The sequence below is a fragment of the Vidua chalybeata genome, chromosome 6 (genome assembly GCF_026979565.1).
Source record: "Vidua chalybeata isolate OUT-0048 chromosome 6, bVidCha1 merged haplotype, whole genome shotgun sequence".
NCBI lineage: Eukaryota > Metazoa > Chordata > Aves > Passeriformes > Viduidae > Vidua > Vidua chalybeata.
In genome coordinates this window covers 23,913,982-23,932,970 of record NC_071535.1, presented here as the reverse complement: position 1 = coordinate 23,932,970, position 18,989 = coordinate 23,913,982, and the positions used below count along the sequence as shown (strand labels likewise).

At 44.5% G+C, this 18,989-nt stretch overlaps 2 protein-coding genes across 2 annotated transcripts; one reads left to right on the top strand and one right to left on the bottom strand.

The window, feature by feature from the left end:
* The first annotated feature begins 2,797 nt into the window (after window positions 1-2,797).
* SSTR1 (somatostatin receptor 1) lies at window positions 2,798-6,363 on the top strand. The gene has a single exon (XM_053946874.1). The coding sequence runs from the start codon at window positions 2,989-2,991 to the stop codon at window positions 4,204-4,206; it is 1,218 nt and encodes a 405-aa protein (XP_053802849.1). The 5' UTR covers window positions 2,798-2,988; the 3' UTR covers window positions 4,207-6,363.
* Window positions 6,364-14,711: 8,348 nt separating this feature from the next.
* Window positions 14,712-17,207, bottom strand: CLEC14A (C-type lectin domain containing 14A). The gene is given in 3 exon segments (XM_053946738.1): window positions 14,712-16,629; window positions 16,631-16,669; window positions 16,671-17,207. Coding segments are annotated over 3 exon segments (1,596 nt in total). The 5' UTR covers window positions 16,971-17,207; the 3' UTR covers window positions 14,712-15,372.
* Between the last annotated feature and the right edge of the window lie 1,782 nt (window positions 17,208-18,989).

Genomic DNA, 18,989 nt, shown 5'->3' with positions numbered 1-18,989 from the left:
TTGAACTGTAGGTTTTGCAACACACTGAAGTGCTGAAACCAACCAGATGTTCTTGTTGATGGGTTTGCAGCTATTGACTTCTGCTCCTTCTCATATCAATGACTGAAGGCTGATTCATATTCTCTTAGTATACAAACTTTAAAGAAGATAATTCTTCAGCTGAATTTATCTAATTGCAGAAATTTGAGCAGTGTCAGATAGCAAGCACATTGCAAGAAAAGATTTTCCATTATGTTAAATATATTTTTTTTTTCTCTGTATGCTGGAAGCTCTGATGCTAGCACATCAGAATATACAACCTCTAAAGCCCAAATGTAAGTATGAATTTTCATTTGTATGACATCCCCAAGTGCTCAAACATCTAGCTAAACCCCCGTATATGGGAACAGTCCTAGGAATGGTAAGATCATTTTCAAAGGCTGCTCAATAAATGCATTTCTATACTAGAATATAAATACAAAGAGTCCTCAAAAGTCACAGAGAGTATCAACCAAATAGAACTTGTGTGCAGTTACTAAAAACTGAATAAGGTTATTTTTGTAATGTGTAGGGGTGTATATCTACATCTACATGTATTCACAATCTGCTCTTTAAACACAGAAGAAAAAGAAACAGCTTGGTAAGGGTCGTGTAAAAGTATGTATGTGCTAAATGCAGTACCCTTGACAAGGTGTCAAAGAGCACATGCCCATCACATGGGAGTGCCTAGGTGTGTATGACTGGAGGTGATGACTGATATGAGGAAAGTCATACAGTCAGAGAGGTTACATGCATGTGTTTAAATAGATGCTGATGTTGATGAGAGGTATAAGGATATATACGGTTCTAGAGAGAATAAATTCCTGACGATGGGTTGTAATCAATTGATGGTAATGCTGCATGTATCTGCATATTAATGTGGTGGGTAGTGATAATATGCATAATTGTGATGGTGGGCAGACGGTGATAACAAGATGTGTGAACAGTAGGAGGTGATGGGTATGTATGCACGGTAAAATGCGTAGGTTGCAAGGATGCATGTGTGATGCTGAGTATAGTGGTGCTGTGGGGAGCATTTAGCAGCATATGCACGGTGGTGATATTTGTGTGATGTGGACCTGCTGTTCTTGACAAAAGAGGGTGGTGCTCTTAGGCAGCAGTTTATGTGAAGAGACAGGTCATTACCCATACAGGTATGCTCTGCTGACACAGATGGGGGGCTACAGCCAACAGAAAAAATAAGCATTTACTGAGTATTTGTGTGTATGCCTGAGGGAATGTTGATGCAAGTGTGAGGGTCTGTGTGAACTAGTGAGTAACCACATCTGGTTAATGAAGAATGGTCAGGTATTATATACAGAATGGTGGTGGTGGTATATGAAAATTGATTTATTGGTTATGTACAAGCATGTAAGGACAGATTGTATAGTCAGAACAATAACATATAGGAAGAAGAGACATATTGCCCAGCAGGAGAGGTGTATGGGAAGGTCACGCTCTTCTTTTTTTAAGAAAAGCTTGCTTGCCAGAGAAGAGAGATGCAGTATTAGAACTATCTGAAGATGTTCATGTGTGATTAGAACTGATGATAAGGATGAGGTGCTTAAAGTGTCAGTGTTTGCCTAGAGATGACAACAGGAAGAACTACTGGTGTCTGTGTGTTCATCTAGAATCAGGGTGTATGTAAAAAACAGCACAGTATAGGTCAGTGTATAGAAGCAGTCTGTGGGTACAGTGTGGAAGAAGTTATGTAGTGACAGCTACATATATGCAGCATATGAATGGAGATGGTACCAATGGTTTGTGTCACTGTACAAGTTCAGGAGGGTTTATAGCCTCCCCTGGTGTGGATACAATCATATCAGGGATATGCATAGGTTTTAAGTATATATTAAGTATACATTTAATATAAATATATTATATATATAATATATTTTAAGTATATTTTAAGAGAGAGGGTTGTAACACTGGTGAGGCAGCATGTGTTGGTTGAGCTCGAAGTGATCTTATGATTGGAAGCAGATGTGTGGGGACAGAGGTGTGGACAGCAGATAGTAGTGTCAAGCTGCAGTGTGCAAACTGGTCACTCACTCTTGGATGTGACGGACAGAGGCAAAACATGTGCCGGGGTGTTACAATATGATGGGGGGCATCTTTCAGGACAGAGTGTGTGGAGAGGGGCAGGGCTGCTCGTGAGTGATATCTAGAGTCGGTGGTGGTGGGACAGGACAAGGTAGGGGGCGTGGAGCTGCGTGGGGGTAGGAGGTATGGACAGCGCTGTGTGCATAGGATTGAATGTTTTGTGCTTTGTCGGCTGGTGCCATGCCTGGTGCCAGCGCTGTGAGGTGGGCAATGCACCTGGTGCAGTGACAGGAGAGGGTTACAGCAGCTGCGTAGACATGAGGCACGCTTGCCCAGGTAACACTGCTCACCGACGCAAGACCCAGGCTTTTTTCTCAAAGGACAAAAGACAGTCCCTTTGCCAGGGGCGCCCCTGGTCTGGACCTAGGTGCCATGGAGGGAGAGCTGCGGAGAATGGAGGGAGAGGAGAGGGTGGTGGACGGGGAGGACATCAGTGGGAGGTGGGGGAAACAATACTGGGTGGGGAGAGAACTGCGGGATAGGAGGGCGCTGAGTAGCGTGGGGCAGTGGAAACAGGGAACAGGCTGCCCTGGAGCTGCCGGATTTGCGAACACCCGGAGGGCGGGATGGGAGGCGGGCAAGGGGAGTGGGGGGTGGGAAGGGACACCCACTTACGTCTCCTCCTGCATTTTTTTTTTTTCTTTCCCTCCTTCTTTCCTTAGCTGGTGACGCGCCGCTGCTATTAATCAATCACCAGCCGAGGAGCAGCAATTGCCGCCGCTCGGAGCGAGCGCGCTGGCAGCCGCCTCTCTCCCGATGCCCGCGTCCCGCAGCCGCCGCGCCGGGATCCCTGACGGGATGATGCCCAGCGCAGCCGGCGGCGGACGCCTGCTGCTCTGAGCCGGAGCGTGGGGGTCCGGGCAGAGGATGCTCCCCAATGGCACCTGCCCCAGGCTTCCGGGCGGTGCAGGCAGCGACAGCGGCGACAGCGACAGCGGCGGCAGCGACAGCGGCGGCAGCGACAGTGGTGGCGGCGGAGCTGGTGGCGCCTCGGAGGAGGCGGCGGCGGAGGGCATGGACTCGGGCGGCAGGAATTCCTCTGGCGCTCCGAACAGCACCCTGAGTGAGTCTCAGGGCAGCGCCATCCTCATCTCATTCATCTACTCCGTGGTGTGCCTGGTGGGGCTGTGCGGGAACTCCATGGTCATCTACGTGATCCTACGTTATGCCAAGATGAAGACAGCCACCAACATCTACATCCTCAACTTGGCCATCGCGGATGAGCTGCTGATGCTTAGCGTCCCCTTTCTGGTTACCTCCACCCTGCTGCACCACTGGCCCTTTGGCTCCCTGCTCTGCCGCCTGGTGCTCAGTGTGGATGCCATCAACATGTTCACCAGCATCTACTGCCTGACCGTGCTCAGCGTGGACCGTTACATCGCTGTGGTGCACCCCATCAAGGCGGCCAGGTACCGCCGGCCCACTGTGGCTAAGATGGTCAATCTGGGTGTCTGGGTGCTTTCCATCCTCATCATCCTGCCCATCATCATCTTCTCCAACACAGCAGCCAACAGTGATGGAACAGTGGCTTGTAACATGCTCATGCCAGAGCCCACCCAGAGATGGCTGGTGGTCTTTGTGGTCTACACCTTTCTGATGGGCTTCTTGCTGCCTGTGGTGGCCATCTGCCTCTGCTACATCCTCATCATTGCTAAGATGCGCATGGTGGCCCTGAAGGCTGGCTGGCAGCAACGCAAACGCTCAGAGCGCAAAATCACCCTCATGGTTATGATGGTGGTGATGGTCTTTGTCATCTGCTGGATGCCCTTCTACATTGTGCAGCTGGTCAATGTCTTTGTAGAGCAGGATGATGCCACCATCAGCCAGCTCTCTGTCATCTTGGGCTATGCCAACAGCTGTGCCAATCCTATCCTCTATGGTTTTCTCTCAGACAATTTCAAGCGGTCCTTCCAGCGGCTGCTCTGCCTCAGCTGGATGGACAATGCTGCAGAGGAACCCATCGACTACTATGCCACTGCCCTCAAGAGCAGGGCATACAGTGTGGAGGACTTTCCCCCAGACAACTTGGAGTCAGGGAGCATGTACAGGAATGGCACTTGCACCTCCAGGATTACCACCCTCTGAGGAAGCATTCCTGTCCTCCAGCTCCCTTACTGCCCCCCAGCTGGAGGGTGAGCGAAGCCAGGGCTGTGGCATGGGGAGGCTGGGAGGGAGGGGATTTTGGTCCTGCCCACTGCCACCGGTGTTTGGCGCAAGAAAGAGCGGAGAAAACCCCATATCCTTGATTTGCTGCCCCCCTGCACCCTGGTTGCCCCCCTTGAGAGCGAGTGCATTCTCTGATGCTTTGACATCCACTTTGTGACTCTCATGGATTAGCTTAGGGTCTGGTAGCCTGGCTCTGCCACTCTCTATGTCTGACAAGTGGCTGTAAAGGTCCTGCAGAGACTCTCCCTCTGTCTTTTGTACAGTTTGCCCTTCCCCTTGGCTGGTGGAACACCCCAGGCCACTGAATCGAGTCTGCCTCACTCAAGCCCCAGCATTTGGGCTCAGACTCCCCGCAGCTGAAAATGACCCCACTCAACATCTGTCAGTACACAACTCCCCTTCAGAGATTAGAAATGCTGGGAAAATTCCACCCAACACATACCTTGCCCTCCCCCAGAAAGGAATGAGTACCCTCTCTCTGTGCCTACCTTTCCCTCCCCCTGGAATAAAATAGAAAGCAGGGAGCAAAAAGTCCTTGAGAAAGAAGCAGCACAGTCATGGAGATTTTTGCTTTGCAGACAGCTTCCAACTCACTGGGACTTTGGCTATCTGTGCTACTTGGCAGAAGCAGAGCAGTAAAGGTCTTAGGAAAAAATCTGATTATTGCTGTGCTTTGGAGCTGTGCGGCAGGTTGCTCATGACAGGAGATAAGCAGTCCCGTGACACGTAGGGAGCAGAGAGCTGGGACTCACTGAGATGGCAGCTGGGGGGACTGCTGACTTGGGAAATGTTTGAATCTGTCCACACACACAATAAAGTGTGCTGATAATAAAGTTTAAAGGGAGTGCTAGGCTGTGAATCTGCTCTCTTGAGCCTGCTCCATCAGCTGTGAAACAGCAATGAAGGGAGCTGAGACAGTTTTTGAATGACTTGGATGATGGCAAAGCCACTTTAGCCTATATGGAAAAAAGGGGAGTCATTTAAAAATCTCCACCAGTCTCTGAAATAAATACTTGACAGAAAAAGTAGCTGTTCAGTAATAGCTATATAGCTAGCTCCAGTTTCTTCTGTTGCACTAAAAAATCCCAGCAAAATGGGTTTCATATGTTGCCAATGTAATATACTGACCCAGAGCTTCTTAATCTTTCATTTCTGAGAATTCTTGTTTTCAATGTGTGCCAGATGTCTTCTTGTTTGATTTTTATTTGATTCTTGTCACTGTGTTGTGAACGTGTTTTTCTGAAGCAATTTATACTGTGTACTTATGGCTGTGGTGGCTACTTGCAAGGTTGCATTTAAAATGGGTGATGCTCAAGAATGAGTCTTTCCAGATAAAAACATTGTCATTTTTTCTAACTCTTTCATTTACATTGTCTCCCCTACAGAAATTCTCTCTTGAATTTTCTCTCTTCTCCTCTTATGACAAAACAAATTTCATATAGACAGATGAAGCTTTCTTTGATAAATGACAGCTGGTTAAATGAAACCTTCTTTCCCTACTCCCTTTTACCCCACACAGAAGTGTCGGTACAGACTGTGTTGAAATTAGCAGCTATGTTTTTTGCTTTCTATCACCTATGCTAACAGTGTCACACAGTGGCAAGTGTCCCAATAGCTGTGACAAATCACTTCTCTAGCACAATACTGTGGTTGTATCAATTATAACTACTGGCAATATGAAGCAAGAGACTGGAAAAATCTCTAGTAGCAGCATACCCATAGCATTGTACTCGTAGCTGCAGTGCTTAAGTACAGTGTAAAGTGTAAGGTTGACAGTTAAGGTATCTAGTATTTGTAGTGGTGGATTTACTACAGGTTTTTGTTAAATTATACCCTTTAACTTTTCTCGGCAGCAAAAAGCGGGATGCTACTTTGTACATTTCTTTCACCAAAACTTAGGTACTGTTAAATGAATGTATAAATTTAGTATTTCAAAGTTGTCTGATTCAAAGTCCATCAAATGAGAGAAAAAATACCTTAATTCACTTCAATGGACTGTGAGTCAGCTCCTTTTAGTCTGAAAATTGCTAATGTGGAAACTGTTACATCCTTATTAAAATATTTCATTAAAAGCTTTCAATTGTACAGTTTCTTTTCTTTTACTTCCTTATGGGCACGATTTTAAGAAAACTTGCAAATATTAAATTTTGTAATGTTTTACATGTACATATGGGGAAATGAGGCTGAAATTGCTTTATAAGCTCAATTAAATTTTCACAGAAATCAAATGTCTGTCAAAACAGTAAAATGCCCCATGATATCCATGATGCTATTTCCAGGGCTTCACTTGAATTCTCTCTCACAATAACTTCAAGATGGCATAAATCTCATAATCTTATGTGGTCCTTTTCACCCAGGCATATTCTTATGTATGGTCAGATTAAACAGAGAGTCAGTCTACTTTTTACTGTTGAATTTGTTTAATATCAGACACGATGAAGCAAGAGTGGAAAAGCATAGTGATTCATACTGCATACTCAGCTTTGATTAAAAGTTGAATTGGGTTTTGTTCTTTCATTTTTTTTTCTTTTTGCCTTGCAAAGGTTGCAATGGAAGCCTGCACACCCAGCATATGCACTTTAGTTTCAGTTCTCCCAGGCACATCGCAGAGGTGGGGTTGGGCCTTCAGTAGATGGCAGGCTTGCCTTCAGATGGATGGGCTGATTCACTCCCAGCCAGCACTGCCCCTATGATTCCTGGCTCTGTGTGGTTTCAGCTGGAAACAAAATCTGTTTATCCCAACCTAACAGTTGTTCCTGCTATTTTTCACTCTGGGAGAGGTGATCAACAGCAGTAAATCATTCAATTTAGCTAGATAGTTAGTTAGTTCATTCAGTGTTACTATTCTAAATAGTAGAATATAACCACCGGAAAGATAAAAAGTTGTTCTCATGAAATCATATGTACCAGAAAATAAACAGAACTCTTTTTAATGCTTTCCAAATGGCAAATAAAAGTATTCAGATTTCATATGGAAATTATTTTAAATAATGCTTAATTCACTGAAAAAAAATAGTACAGTGGTTTATTTTTGGTGACATTTTGACCTTTTTATACAGCTGCAAGTGGGTGAATTGGAATTTGTAACCAGTAGGAATTTTTTTGCTATTTCCCCATGAGTTTTGGTTTATATTTTAAAAATACTGCATTCACTTTGTCATGAAATTGGCCTTGTGGCCACTGAAACGCAGGCAACCTTTGCACTTTGTTTAGCCTGAGACCTATACCCAGCAGTGGGACAGCACCAAGCAGTATCCAGTCAATGGACTGGACTGTTTTGTGTGGCATGTATTCCAGAGAACAGTCTTCACATGGAACTCACATCAGGTGGGCAGCACACATCAGCTGCAGCATTATGCCACTCAAAGAAAGGTGCACAGGAAATCACTTTCCTTTCTCACCAGGCGTCCCAGTGCAGTAGCAAAGGCAACACGTCTCAGAATCCTGAGGCTGGCTGCTACCTGCAGTTAGTGGACTTGAGCAAAACTGGTCACAGAGGCACTTTATATCTGGACAGTGGATGAAAAAGGTGATGGCTGCATGCACATATGCACGCCTCTTCAGATGGTCCCTACAGCAGAGAACATTAGACAGAGAATGGTTTCTTTGCATTCGACTCTTAAAGAACCCATTTGATGTCTTCACAGGGAATGAGAATCAGTTTTCTGAATGTGATGTAAGAATTTCTAAAAATGCCAGCTTTCCAGTGAATCAGAGTTTTAAAACAGGCTTTCTGGTTGTTTCTGGAAATATAAAAATCTGCATTTCTAATGTATAAGGCATGCTCTATTAACACTGACTATTTGCTGTATTTTAACCTGTTACCAAAATCAGAATACTAATTCTAAATATGAAACTAAGTCTTACTGAAATAACACAGTGATGTCATACATTCATGTTATATAAGGTTTGACTTTACTCTGCCATATTTCTAGCACAGTGACAATTTAATGTCTTATAATCCTGATTAAAAAAAGATTGAAGAAAAATAATTTTTAAAAAATCAGAATAAATTAGCCAAGAAAAGAATATCATTCCAGTGTTCTAAAGTCTGTGATTTTAGTCCCTAGGAACCTTATTTGACGCCAGGGCTCTACAGACAAGAATGTGAATGATGAATCTCTAGAGGAGAATAAAATATTTCCACTGAATTGTGCATTTAGCACTTCCATCCTCTTCAACATAGCCTTATTTGGCTGATAACTTCAGGCTAAGCCACAGGAAGAAAGGATGGTTTACTAATTAGATTTCTCTTTTAGAAAAATGCTTTTAGATATTACATTTTGTGAAGAGAAATGGCCAAGAAAAATAGGTGAACCTGAGAATATTTCAAAGTATATCGTTAGACAGCTACAAACCAAGCAAAATTTTGACAAGACAGATGCTTTTCAATAAAAGCTAAGTATGCCCACACCCTTCCAACTTTGTTTCTCCAAAAGCCTAAAATCTGCATTTGGCAGAGCAATGAGCAGCTATGAAGCAGAGATAGGAAGGTGTTGTATCCTGCCTGATGTATATAGGCTTTTGTATCCAGTCTGAATGGAATATATTTGTCATTGTATGATTATCATGTCTATGATGGGTAGAGTCACCTTGGAAACTATATAAATATACAGAAAATTCCTTCTACTTTTCATTCCCACCCCACCCCCCCCAGATGTCTTTTTTTACACAGGTTCTTACACTGTGTAATATGCCTAAGGGCTGCTCTGTGGGTTCTTGAGCTTCCTAACTAGAAAGGCTCAAATAAAAGTGCCCACACTCACAGCATAGGGAAGTTGTAGGACAGATAACAATACCCAGATTTTTAACTTGGGATTTGAATTTTGTTGTATTTATGACCTGGAACAGGATTGTATGGTCTCCACTTACCTTGTTGGTGATGGTGCTGTTGTCAGTGCACACGTGGGCCCTAGCAGCCCAGGGGAAGCTTCAGGAGGGTGCTGGACTGCACCGCACTTCATAAAGCTGAGCAATGCCAGGTGGCACCAGTGCTGCTGCCATGGGCTGAGTATGGCACAAGCTCAACTCAGGCACACAGCACTTGCTTGTGCTCAGATTCACAATGGAAAGCCCAAGGGATTGCTGGTCAACTGGAGTGGTCCAAAATGTGGCAAAGCTGGATATTTGCAGGAGAATGGATATAAAAGAAGGCCAAACTGGTGGATACTTGATATTGAGCAGACTGAGAGAGAAGAAATGTGATATGGAGAAAAATCAAGTATGTGATGGCCAAGAGAGGCCATTTTGTTAAGAACAGAGGAACATAAGTAGAGTCCAGTACAGGCATTGCAAAGCAGGAATTTGGCTCTTTCACATAATTAACTTTCACTGTTTAGAGTACAGCAAATACATAAACTCCCAACCCAGCAAAAAATATGAAGTTGTGCTTTTTATGTCAGCTGCTGTTTTCCAAGCTGGCTGTTATTTTTGAAGGTTAGAAAGTATCTGGGCATTTTTTCTAAGAACTAAATGACAATTTAAATACTTTATGGAATTACTAGAAACTATGGAAAACAAGGCAGAAACAGATCGAAAATAGATTTTTCTGAATGTTAATTTTTTTTGGATTTTTCAGATGCTTTGAATTTCACAGGTTTTTTTTTCCTTTATCATTAAAATAGAGAAAAAGATCTAATAATTTTTTGCTTAACACAAACCAAGAAGAACCTCATATTGACAAGACAGAAATTGAATACAGAGGAATTTTCACTGCTCTTTCAGTGTCATAAAGTAAAATTTACAGAACTTCTTACTTGAGCAGAATCTTCAGTAGAATGACTGGGAAAAATCCTTTCCCTTAGAGAAAGATATACTCGTAAGAATGAAAAGTAATGTAACACATTCCTCTGCACAGACATTACAGACTTTGATCACATATAATCTCACTCAAGCTATCTGTACTTATGATCTTATGTTATGTTCTAGAGAACAGTGCAAATCATTCTTATCAGCCAAAAACACAAGGCCTGCTGGTTACATTCCAAAAACAAAACCAAGCTTTTCTGACAGGTTATAGCCCATATGCTGTTCCTGGCTTAATGACTGAAAATATTTATTTGTTTGCAAACCACCACATTTTGAGCAACACCTGAAAACATATGCAGCAAGAAGATGGTTAGGACAGATACATCCTGGTAGAGATGGACGCTTGCCTGTCTTTCTCATTTTTCCCTCTTCAGCTCATCCTCTCTGTGAACCTGCAGTTTTCTTTCTCTTATATTACCCATTAAATATATAAGAGTGGTTGTTTTCCCATTTTTCTGACTCAGAATGCAAAAGGACTGGCAGGTGAAAGGAGGGGAAGAACATCATAAATGCAGGACCACCACCACACCTGTGCATTCCCCAGCTCCACTGCCGCTTCCACTCCACCTAGAGTACTGTGTTCTCCTCTGGAGCTCAACATAAGAAGGATGTGGACATGCTGGAGCCCAGAGGAGGCCCCTCAGATGATCAGAGGGTTAGAACACATCTCCTACAAAGACAGGCTGAAAGAGTTGGGGTTGTTCAGCCCAGAAAAGAGAAGGCTTCCAGTACCTACAAACAACCTCCCAGTACCTACAAGAAAGTTGAAGAACAACTTCCTAGGGCTCGTGGTGGCAGGCCAAAGGGGAGTCGCTTCAAACAAAGAGGGTAGGCATGGATTAGGTATGAGGCAGAAATTCTTTGCTGTGAGAGTGGTGAGACAGTGGACCAGTTTGCTCAGCAAAGTTGTGAATGCCTCATCCCTTGAAGTGTTCAAGACCAGGCTGGATGGGGCTCTGAGCAACCTGGTCTAGGGGAAGGTGTCCCTGCACACAGCAGGGGGGTGGAGCAAGATGATCTTTACGGTCCCTTCCATCCCAAACCATTCTATGATTCTGTGATTCTAGTTAGCAATACAGAAAAGGGAAAAGATTTGCTTGCTAACAGATGATTTCCTTTATGCATCCACTTTCAAGTCTTCCAGTCCCAGACTACAAGTCCAGAAGAGAAAGACAAGGCTGCATACTGGGGGAAGAAGAAAATATATTAAGTTTAATGTTTTGAAGCCCTGGGAATGTGGTTACTGCTGCTGCTGCCCTGCTGTGTTTGCCTTTTGAGTCAATTATATATCTTTAGTGAAATATATGAATCACCACACTACAACTTTGGTAAGTGTCCACATACTGAAGAAATAAAAAATAATATTTCTAGAAGGAACTACATTTCATTTACCAGTGATTGGCCTCTATGTAATAATGAGGAAAGATAACTGGGATTTAAAACATGAAAAAAATTAAGTGATAGGAAGTTTCTAGGGGAAGCACAGAATCCATTATATTTTTAATATTCTTTAAGCTATACAATACACTTAAACAAGGAGAAATGTCAGAAGTACTCAAATTTTTCCCATGTCCACTTACAGATTTCATTTCAATCCCACAGAACACCTAATTAAGCCCTTAGCAGCATAAATAATTATTTTTAAAAAATGTGGTAATTAAAATTTTATTTCTGATTATTTGATTAAACTAACCATTAAAAATTCATCACTTGTTCATAAATAAAGTGTGCAGCTGACAAATGATATGCCTACCAGTCAAAATATCTTTGTAGGAATTAAGGAAATATAAAATTGGCAACATGGCACAGTTTTTGGATAACTGTAATAGACAAGAGATCTAGACATTCCTATTCTTTTCAGGAATCACCATTTTCAAGTGTAGACTAACAGTTTCTTGCTATTCATTACAAATGTAAGCATTGTAAAACTCACAGATACAAAGTTTATATGTATTTTAATATGGGATTAAATAATATTTTTTCCTATGCTGGAAAAACAGTTGGAATATAATATGCTCATATAATGTTTATTCGACGGACATGTAAGCAATGTGAGAGAAAAGATTTTTCTCTATCTTGGCCATGTTTTGGAAAAATACTTGCATTTGATTGTGGTTTTTTTATGTGGTGTTACACAATAATTTTTATAAAAATGGCATCCATTTTCATAACCAGACATTTATTATCTCAGTACTTGCTATGATTATCTGTACTCATTATGATCTTACTTATTCTCCTTCTATGGATGTAAACAGCAAACCCTGCTCTGAGTTTGCCTTGCACACCAGTGAATCATGGTTGTGATACGAACCAATGGTTGCATGACAGGTATGTGTTGGTTTCTTACTCACTAAAGACCCAATTTGATCAAGAGTGGAAAGCAAAAATGACCCTTTCTCCCAAATCATCTTCTTTTTGGTCTGAACCATTAGAGAAAGAGAAATTCATGCATTCCAAACTTGCTCAGGTTCCAAACAAATCCAAAGGCTATTTGATTTGTATTCTATTGACTGCAAAAATAAGGTAAAAAAACCCAGACATACTAAACAAGAATCTCTAACATGTAAAAGCAATAAAAGCAATAATAAAATTATGATCATTTAGCCATGCCTTTAAGAGACAGAAGGCACCATGAGCTCACTTTTAGAAAAGTGACTTTCACAGCTGGAGACTTAAGTAAGCTGATTTTTCTGATTTAATTTTAAATGTGTATTTTACAGGCTTTTAAATATAAGTAGCCTCCATATGCCTTCTTTATAGGCAATGCAGAGAAAGGGCACTTTCAGGATGTGATTCTTCAGTCCTGTTTTCATCACCTAGTCTAAAATGAGATTAATTGCAAGCGCATATTTCTCTCTATAGGCAGTACAGGTGTCTAGGTGAGTAAAAAAGTCTAGATGAATTATTGGAGATATCTACACATGGTAAAATGGATCCCATCCTTAGATGCAAAATAGTCAGGTTTCACATGAGTCAAATTATAAGCCAGGGGGAACATAGTAGAACCCTTGTGTAGTCCTCTAGACAAATGTCTAATGATCCTGAATTGTGTGAGAAAAAGAACTCTCAAATCAAAACATGATTTCACAGGAAGAGTGAAATGGGAATTATGATTCAGGTGAATGGCTTGCAAGGGCATGAACTTGCATATTTTAACTAAATAGTCTGAGTCACATACTGAGAGATGCCAAAATAAGTAGTCAGGTGCTTAACTCAGCACTTAATTGTGTGCTTGGTAAGACTCCAGAAACATAGAATGAGAGAGTTTCTAGAGCTTAGAAAAACACACCTGGACAGTCCCATCTTTCTGTGATGGGACAGAAAACTCTTTCAGAAGAGTTCAGCTATCTGATATGAGAGAAAGACTAAAACATACAAAAAAAATGTAGAGAGGCTCACATTTGTCTTAGTTGCTATTTGCTTATACAGCCCCGATAGAAGAAGAGAGCTCCACATACACCATCCACATAAAAGAAATTACTTACACTGACAACAACAGGAGTGTTATTAACAAATAAGGCATTAATGGCTAAGTCATTTTCCAAATCTGTGCACATTTGAATGTAGAATCAAGCCTCCTGCCCAAGCTGAAAAATGCCTGCCTTCTGAAATACAAATGTCAGATCAACAGAATAAAAAAGTATGCAGATTATGGGTCACCTTGTAATGAGTAGCATTCTCACCTAGATGGATTTAATTCCTGTCATGATACAAGGGAATTTATGGCTACAGTCAGTCTGATGGCTCATAAATATCAGTGACCTCTTTACCAAAAGCAAAAGACTTTCCCAGATAGCAACTGCCTATCATCATTAAAGGGAGAGAAAGGGGAAAAAAAAAAAAAAACCTTCTACTTATGTAATTATTTATCCTTAGCAGATGTTTACACCATATTTATCATCAAGTCTTTGCTTGCAAGAAAAATAGGTAAAAATAACACTCATTATTTTTTAAACAGAGTTCTTCAAACTCAACAAGAAAGCGTCAAAATTAAAGTAATAGTAAGAATGTCAGCTCTCAAGAGAGGAAAACAAACAAACAAGGAAGTATATTTAAGGAGACATTTCAGAAATTAAAGTTCTCTTAAGGGAAGAAAATACTTCCCTATTCTCCCTGCACCCCAAAAGGCTTGGATGAGACCACTTAGATATGTGTAACTGCACTCAGAAAACCTTGAATCAATATTTAATGTTACAACTTGAATTGAAAACCAACACCATAATAACAATAAGTGAGTATCAGCACTCTGAACTGCACAGAAAACAAGTTCTGCAGCCAGGTTGAAAGCTCCTCTACAGGAATTCCCAAGGGAAATCACAGAGGAAGTGTTTACCTCATTTAGTAAAGGGCACAAACAGTGAATCTTTCCTTATGCTCAAGGGACTCCACGGAAAACAATGTATCTGACTAAAGAGAATAAGATTTGCATGATGTATTTGGACTCATGTTAATTCCTCTCACAGTGTGGTGTGTCAGCACCTCGTCTGATTGTAAGGGAGACACATATTACATACAGAAAGCGAATTTTGTAACAATCCAACTTAGGAGAAAAACTGTAACTGAAAAATTTATTCTCTGCTACAATAAAAATGAGTATGAAGTAACAAACAGGGCAGTGATTTACATCATCCTTTATTCTTTTCATCAGCTGAAACTGAGTCCCCATTAACCTCTCACTTCCTCAGCAGTTTAATGCCTTTCTAAGTATAGAAATGCTCTTTCATTTTTTAAGAATGTCAGTATGAATCCATATTAGGTTGCAGTTTCACCCAAAATTATGGAAATTCACCTCTCCAAAAGTTCCAGCAGTTAGATTGAAAATTAGATCCTCCCAGTACAACTCAGGCAAGGAGTGACTTCTAAATTACGAGATGCAAATGCTCAAAGTGGCCCACTTTATGCTTGCTCCAAGTAAGGCACCCGACGAACAGCTTCTGAGAGGATAAAAATGCACAATGGTTGCAGCTGCAATCGCTCTGTTGGCCAGGCTGATCTATTTATATTCTAGTGAAATCAGCATCGAAATAACTGTTTTTCAGACCGACAAAAACTCTGACCATCCAAAGACTTCAATCCCCTCAAAAGAACGTCGCTACGAGCTCCTGCGTCTGATAATGTCCATCCAAGCCCTGCCCAGGGAAGTCCCGCGGCGCCTCTCCCTCGGCTCCCTGCGGCAGCACAGCTGAGAGCAGGAGGGACGCGGGGAGCCGAGCGCTGGCCTGGGTGGCAGCGGCCACTCAGGGCAGCCCGGAGGGACGGGGCCTCGCCAGTCCGGGGCTATTCACCCCCCGCTGCTCCACTGGGCTCCGCGGAGCCTGCCTCCGCCTTGCTGCCGGCCTCCGGCGGCTCCTTGTCCCCGCGGCCCTCGGACTTCTTGTTAAAGCAGATTTGGAACACCCCCAGGACGGTCATGACCAGGATGACCAGCACCACCACCGCGATGGTCACCAGGATGAAAACGTAGTTGGAAGAAGAGGAGGAGGGCGGCGGAGTCGCCGTCTTCTCTCCGCCGGCGGCGGCCGTGGCGGTGGCGGGCGGCTCCGTGGAACCGCCGGGTGTCGGGATGGGAGGACGCCGCCCCTCTGCCCTGGCACCCGACGGTTCCGCGGAGCCGCCTGCAGCGGTGGGGGCCGGCCCCGTGCCCGGGCAGGGAGTGCCGCGCGGGCCGCCTGGGATGCTGGCACAGGCGAAGTCGCCGGCGGCATCGCGGCACCCGGCGGCCTCGGCGCACCGCCCGCTGTCGGGGCTCCTGCGGCCGAAAGGGCAGGGGCAGAGGGGTTTCTCTGCCGTCTTCCAGGCGAAGCCGCTCGGCTCGGGCTGGCAGGTGAGCCGCACCTCTCCGCCGGGACACGCCACCGTCAGCACGGTGCCCGGGGGGCTGAAGCCGGGGCCACCGCTGCGCTCCTCGAAGGGGAGCCGGTAGTCGAGATCGAGGGCGCCGGCGGGACTGAGGTCGGGGCAGGCACCCTCGTACTGGTACTTGCAGAGGTAGCCCGGGCTTTTCCGCCGGCAAACCCGCTCCTTCCAGCTCCATCTGGGGCCGTCGCCGGGGTCAGCCGCCAGGTGCAGCCCAGCGCAGCGGGCGGTGAGGCAGGACCGCAGGGGCTCCTGCAGCCACCGGCCGAGCGCCGCCGGCACCTCCTGCGGGGCCGTCCCGCCCCCGACGGCCTCCCAGGAGAAGCCGCGAAGCGGGTGCTCGTTGTGGGTGCAGGCGGAGGCGTTCCTCTTCAGCCCGACCCAGAACAGCGCGGGTGCGGGCACCGCCGCCTCTGCCAGCAGCTCCAGCAGCAGGTGCAGCTCCGGCTCGCTGCTGACCCAGGCGAGGCTGCCCCGCCGCTGGTCGCAGGCGTCGCGGGCGTCTTCGTACGAGACGTTGGCGAGATGGGCGCTGAAACAGGCGCCGGCCGACGGGCAGCGCACGGCGGCCCGCGGGGGCGGCGGGGTCCGGCCCAGGGCGCAGGCCGCAGCCAGGAGCAGGCACCAGGGCCCGGCCCGCCTCATGCCGGCGGCGGGCTGAGGGGCGCGGGCTGCCCCTGCGGCTGCGGTGGCGTTCGGCCCCGGCTTGGGCTGGACTCTTGCTGCCCGCGCCGTCTCTCTCCAGCGCTGACCCCACTCCCACGGTCCTCCCCCGGACCTGCCGGAGGAAACGTGTCGGGAGCCGCGGCTGACCTCGGCATCCTCCGTTTGTTGGCGGGCACAGGACAAGCAGCTCCCGGCGCCGCCAGGAAGCACTCGCCCAGCCCGGCGGGCGGGTGTCCAGCCGCAGGGTAGGATGCTGCCTTCTCCGCTGTCGGAGGGGCCGGAGTGTGGTGAAGCCCAGAGCCGCAGCTGTCGAACCGGGGACACGGGCCGTGTCCCCAAGATGCCTGGGCCATCTTGCTAGCTTGTTGCACAGTGCTTTCCGCAGAAAAGTGGTCCAGCTTCAGTTATCTGTTCTTGAAGGATGGAGGTTTCTTAGTTAGGTGAGGTCATGCAATCAACCCTGTAGCTCCGGACACAGAGGCCGACTTAACAGTCACAAAATCTGATTCAGCTCGCGGTTTTCCAGCAGGTTGGCCTAAATGCATGCATCAGGTGCCTGCATTGATTTCAGTATTGTTCTTGAATGAGCTTCACTGATCTGCAGCTGATCTTCACTGCAACTGTTCCTCTGAATGTAGTCCTTATGTTGCCTCCTTTTCATACTTCTTACTGATATTTCTGTGTGCTGTTGCCTGCTATGTACATTCAGATACAGGATGCATCTGAGACTTTTCCCAGGTATTTTATGTGGCATGAAACTGCAGGCATATATGTGCATTTACTTTTCCAGGTTTTACTTTGGAAAAACCCATGTCAATATATTTGAGTTGTGAATAAAACATAATACAAATTTCTAGTATTTGAATACCATGGGGTGGGGTGGGGTGGAGAAGGAGAAAAAAGCAAAAAGTAAATAATCAATCTGAAGTTTTTAAAACATAAGGTTTCTCAGTAATTGCAGTCCATTTGGGTGCCAGTAGTCTTGGTTTTCTGGAAAATAGGTTTTCATAACAAAATAAGAACTTGTTGGTTTAATTCTAGATAAAATTGGATTTTTGGTTAATCAAGGTGTTGAGATGCTAACAGCCACCTAAGTCAAAGTATGTGGTGTTGTAGCAGCATGTATTCAGAGCTCTGCTGCCTACTGGAATTGTAACTCTTGAATTCATTCTTCTCCATGGTGCACCTGGGCAGAGGCATCGAGCTATTTGCCTGTGGGGGTCGGCACGTGGAGATTCTTACTGCCTGCTTGCATTTTAAGCCGGAAAGATGCAATTCATTTTGCATCAGGAAACTTTATCACCTGCTGTTCACATCCCTAATTCTTCACTGGATCTAGCTTTAAATGTACCCAAATTAAATTAATTGTTCCTTGAGCCCCCTATTTTTCTTGATGATGTACAAAAGCTCTGCTTCTGCGCATACCTGTCAAGGTAGTATCTTGAGCCATTTTCCCTAAATCTGGTTGATAGGTTTGAGAGAGAAGAGAGTTTGCTACAACTTTACTATTGCCATCTTACTGGGGAATGCTTACAAGGCTTTGCCTAATATTCCACTGCAATCCTACCGCTTCACTTTGTATTCTCTTTCAAAATTGAGTTCATTTATTGTAGCTGAACAGAAGCTAAACTTTATAAATAGAAGGAATAATGTAGAAGCCCCAAAATGTTCATGTTATTCTTCAAACCTAGGACTCTGTCCCTAAGGGACATGCAGCTCAGTCTTGCGTCTCTTCTCAGCTGTCAGCCAAGAGCATGATTTGAGCCGTCTGGGCTGGCCTCTCTACCAGGTAATTGATGGCTATTACTGGTTCATTTCACACAGGCCATGACTTTCATTTCCTAGGCTATATATGAACCAGCAAACTGGCAAGCCAGTTTAAAAACAATAGGTTAGCCACTAGTGCCCTGGGCAGTCCAGTCTCATTGGAGGAACTTGTACTGCACAAAAGGATGAAAACACTGTATTGCCAAAGCTGAAGGCTTTTGCCAGCTGAAAATAGAGGCAGCGTCTGTACATCTGCTTGATCTGTCTGTATATCTGCTCTCCTTTCCTCTCCTCTCCTCTCACTGCCCCTGAATGTCCTGCAAAATATTTTAAAAATAACTGGTCTTCTGTATCTCCAGAAAACAGCTCTTCTGTTTTTTATTTTTTTTTATTGTTCTTTCTAGTTCTTACTTTTAGGTAAATAAGAAATCATTCTTCATGGGGCTTTTTCTGGAGAAGTCCTTTTTTGAGAGAAAGGACTAGCTACTCGCACACACATGTGAGGCAACTAAACTTCTACATATAAAGAAGGTTTTATTACACAAACGTGAATGTTACAACTGATGGATGTATGAGCTGTAATGTAGCTGTTGCTTTCAATAATT

What these genes read in the sequence shown, in the direction of transcription:
- SSTR1 (XM_053946874.1), top strand. Translation starts at nt 2,989, where the DNA reads ATGCTCCCCAATGGCACCTGCCCCAGGCTTCCGGGCGGTGCAGGCAGC.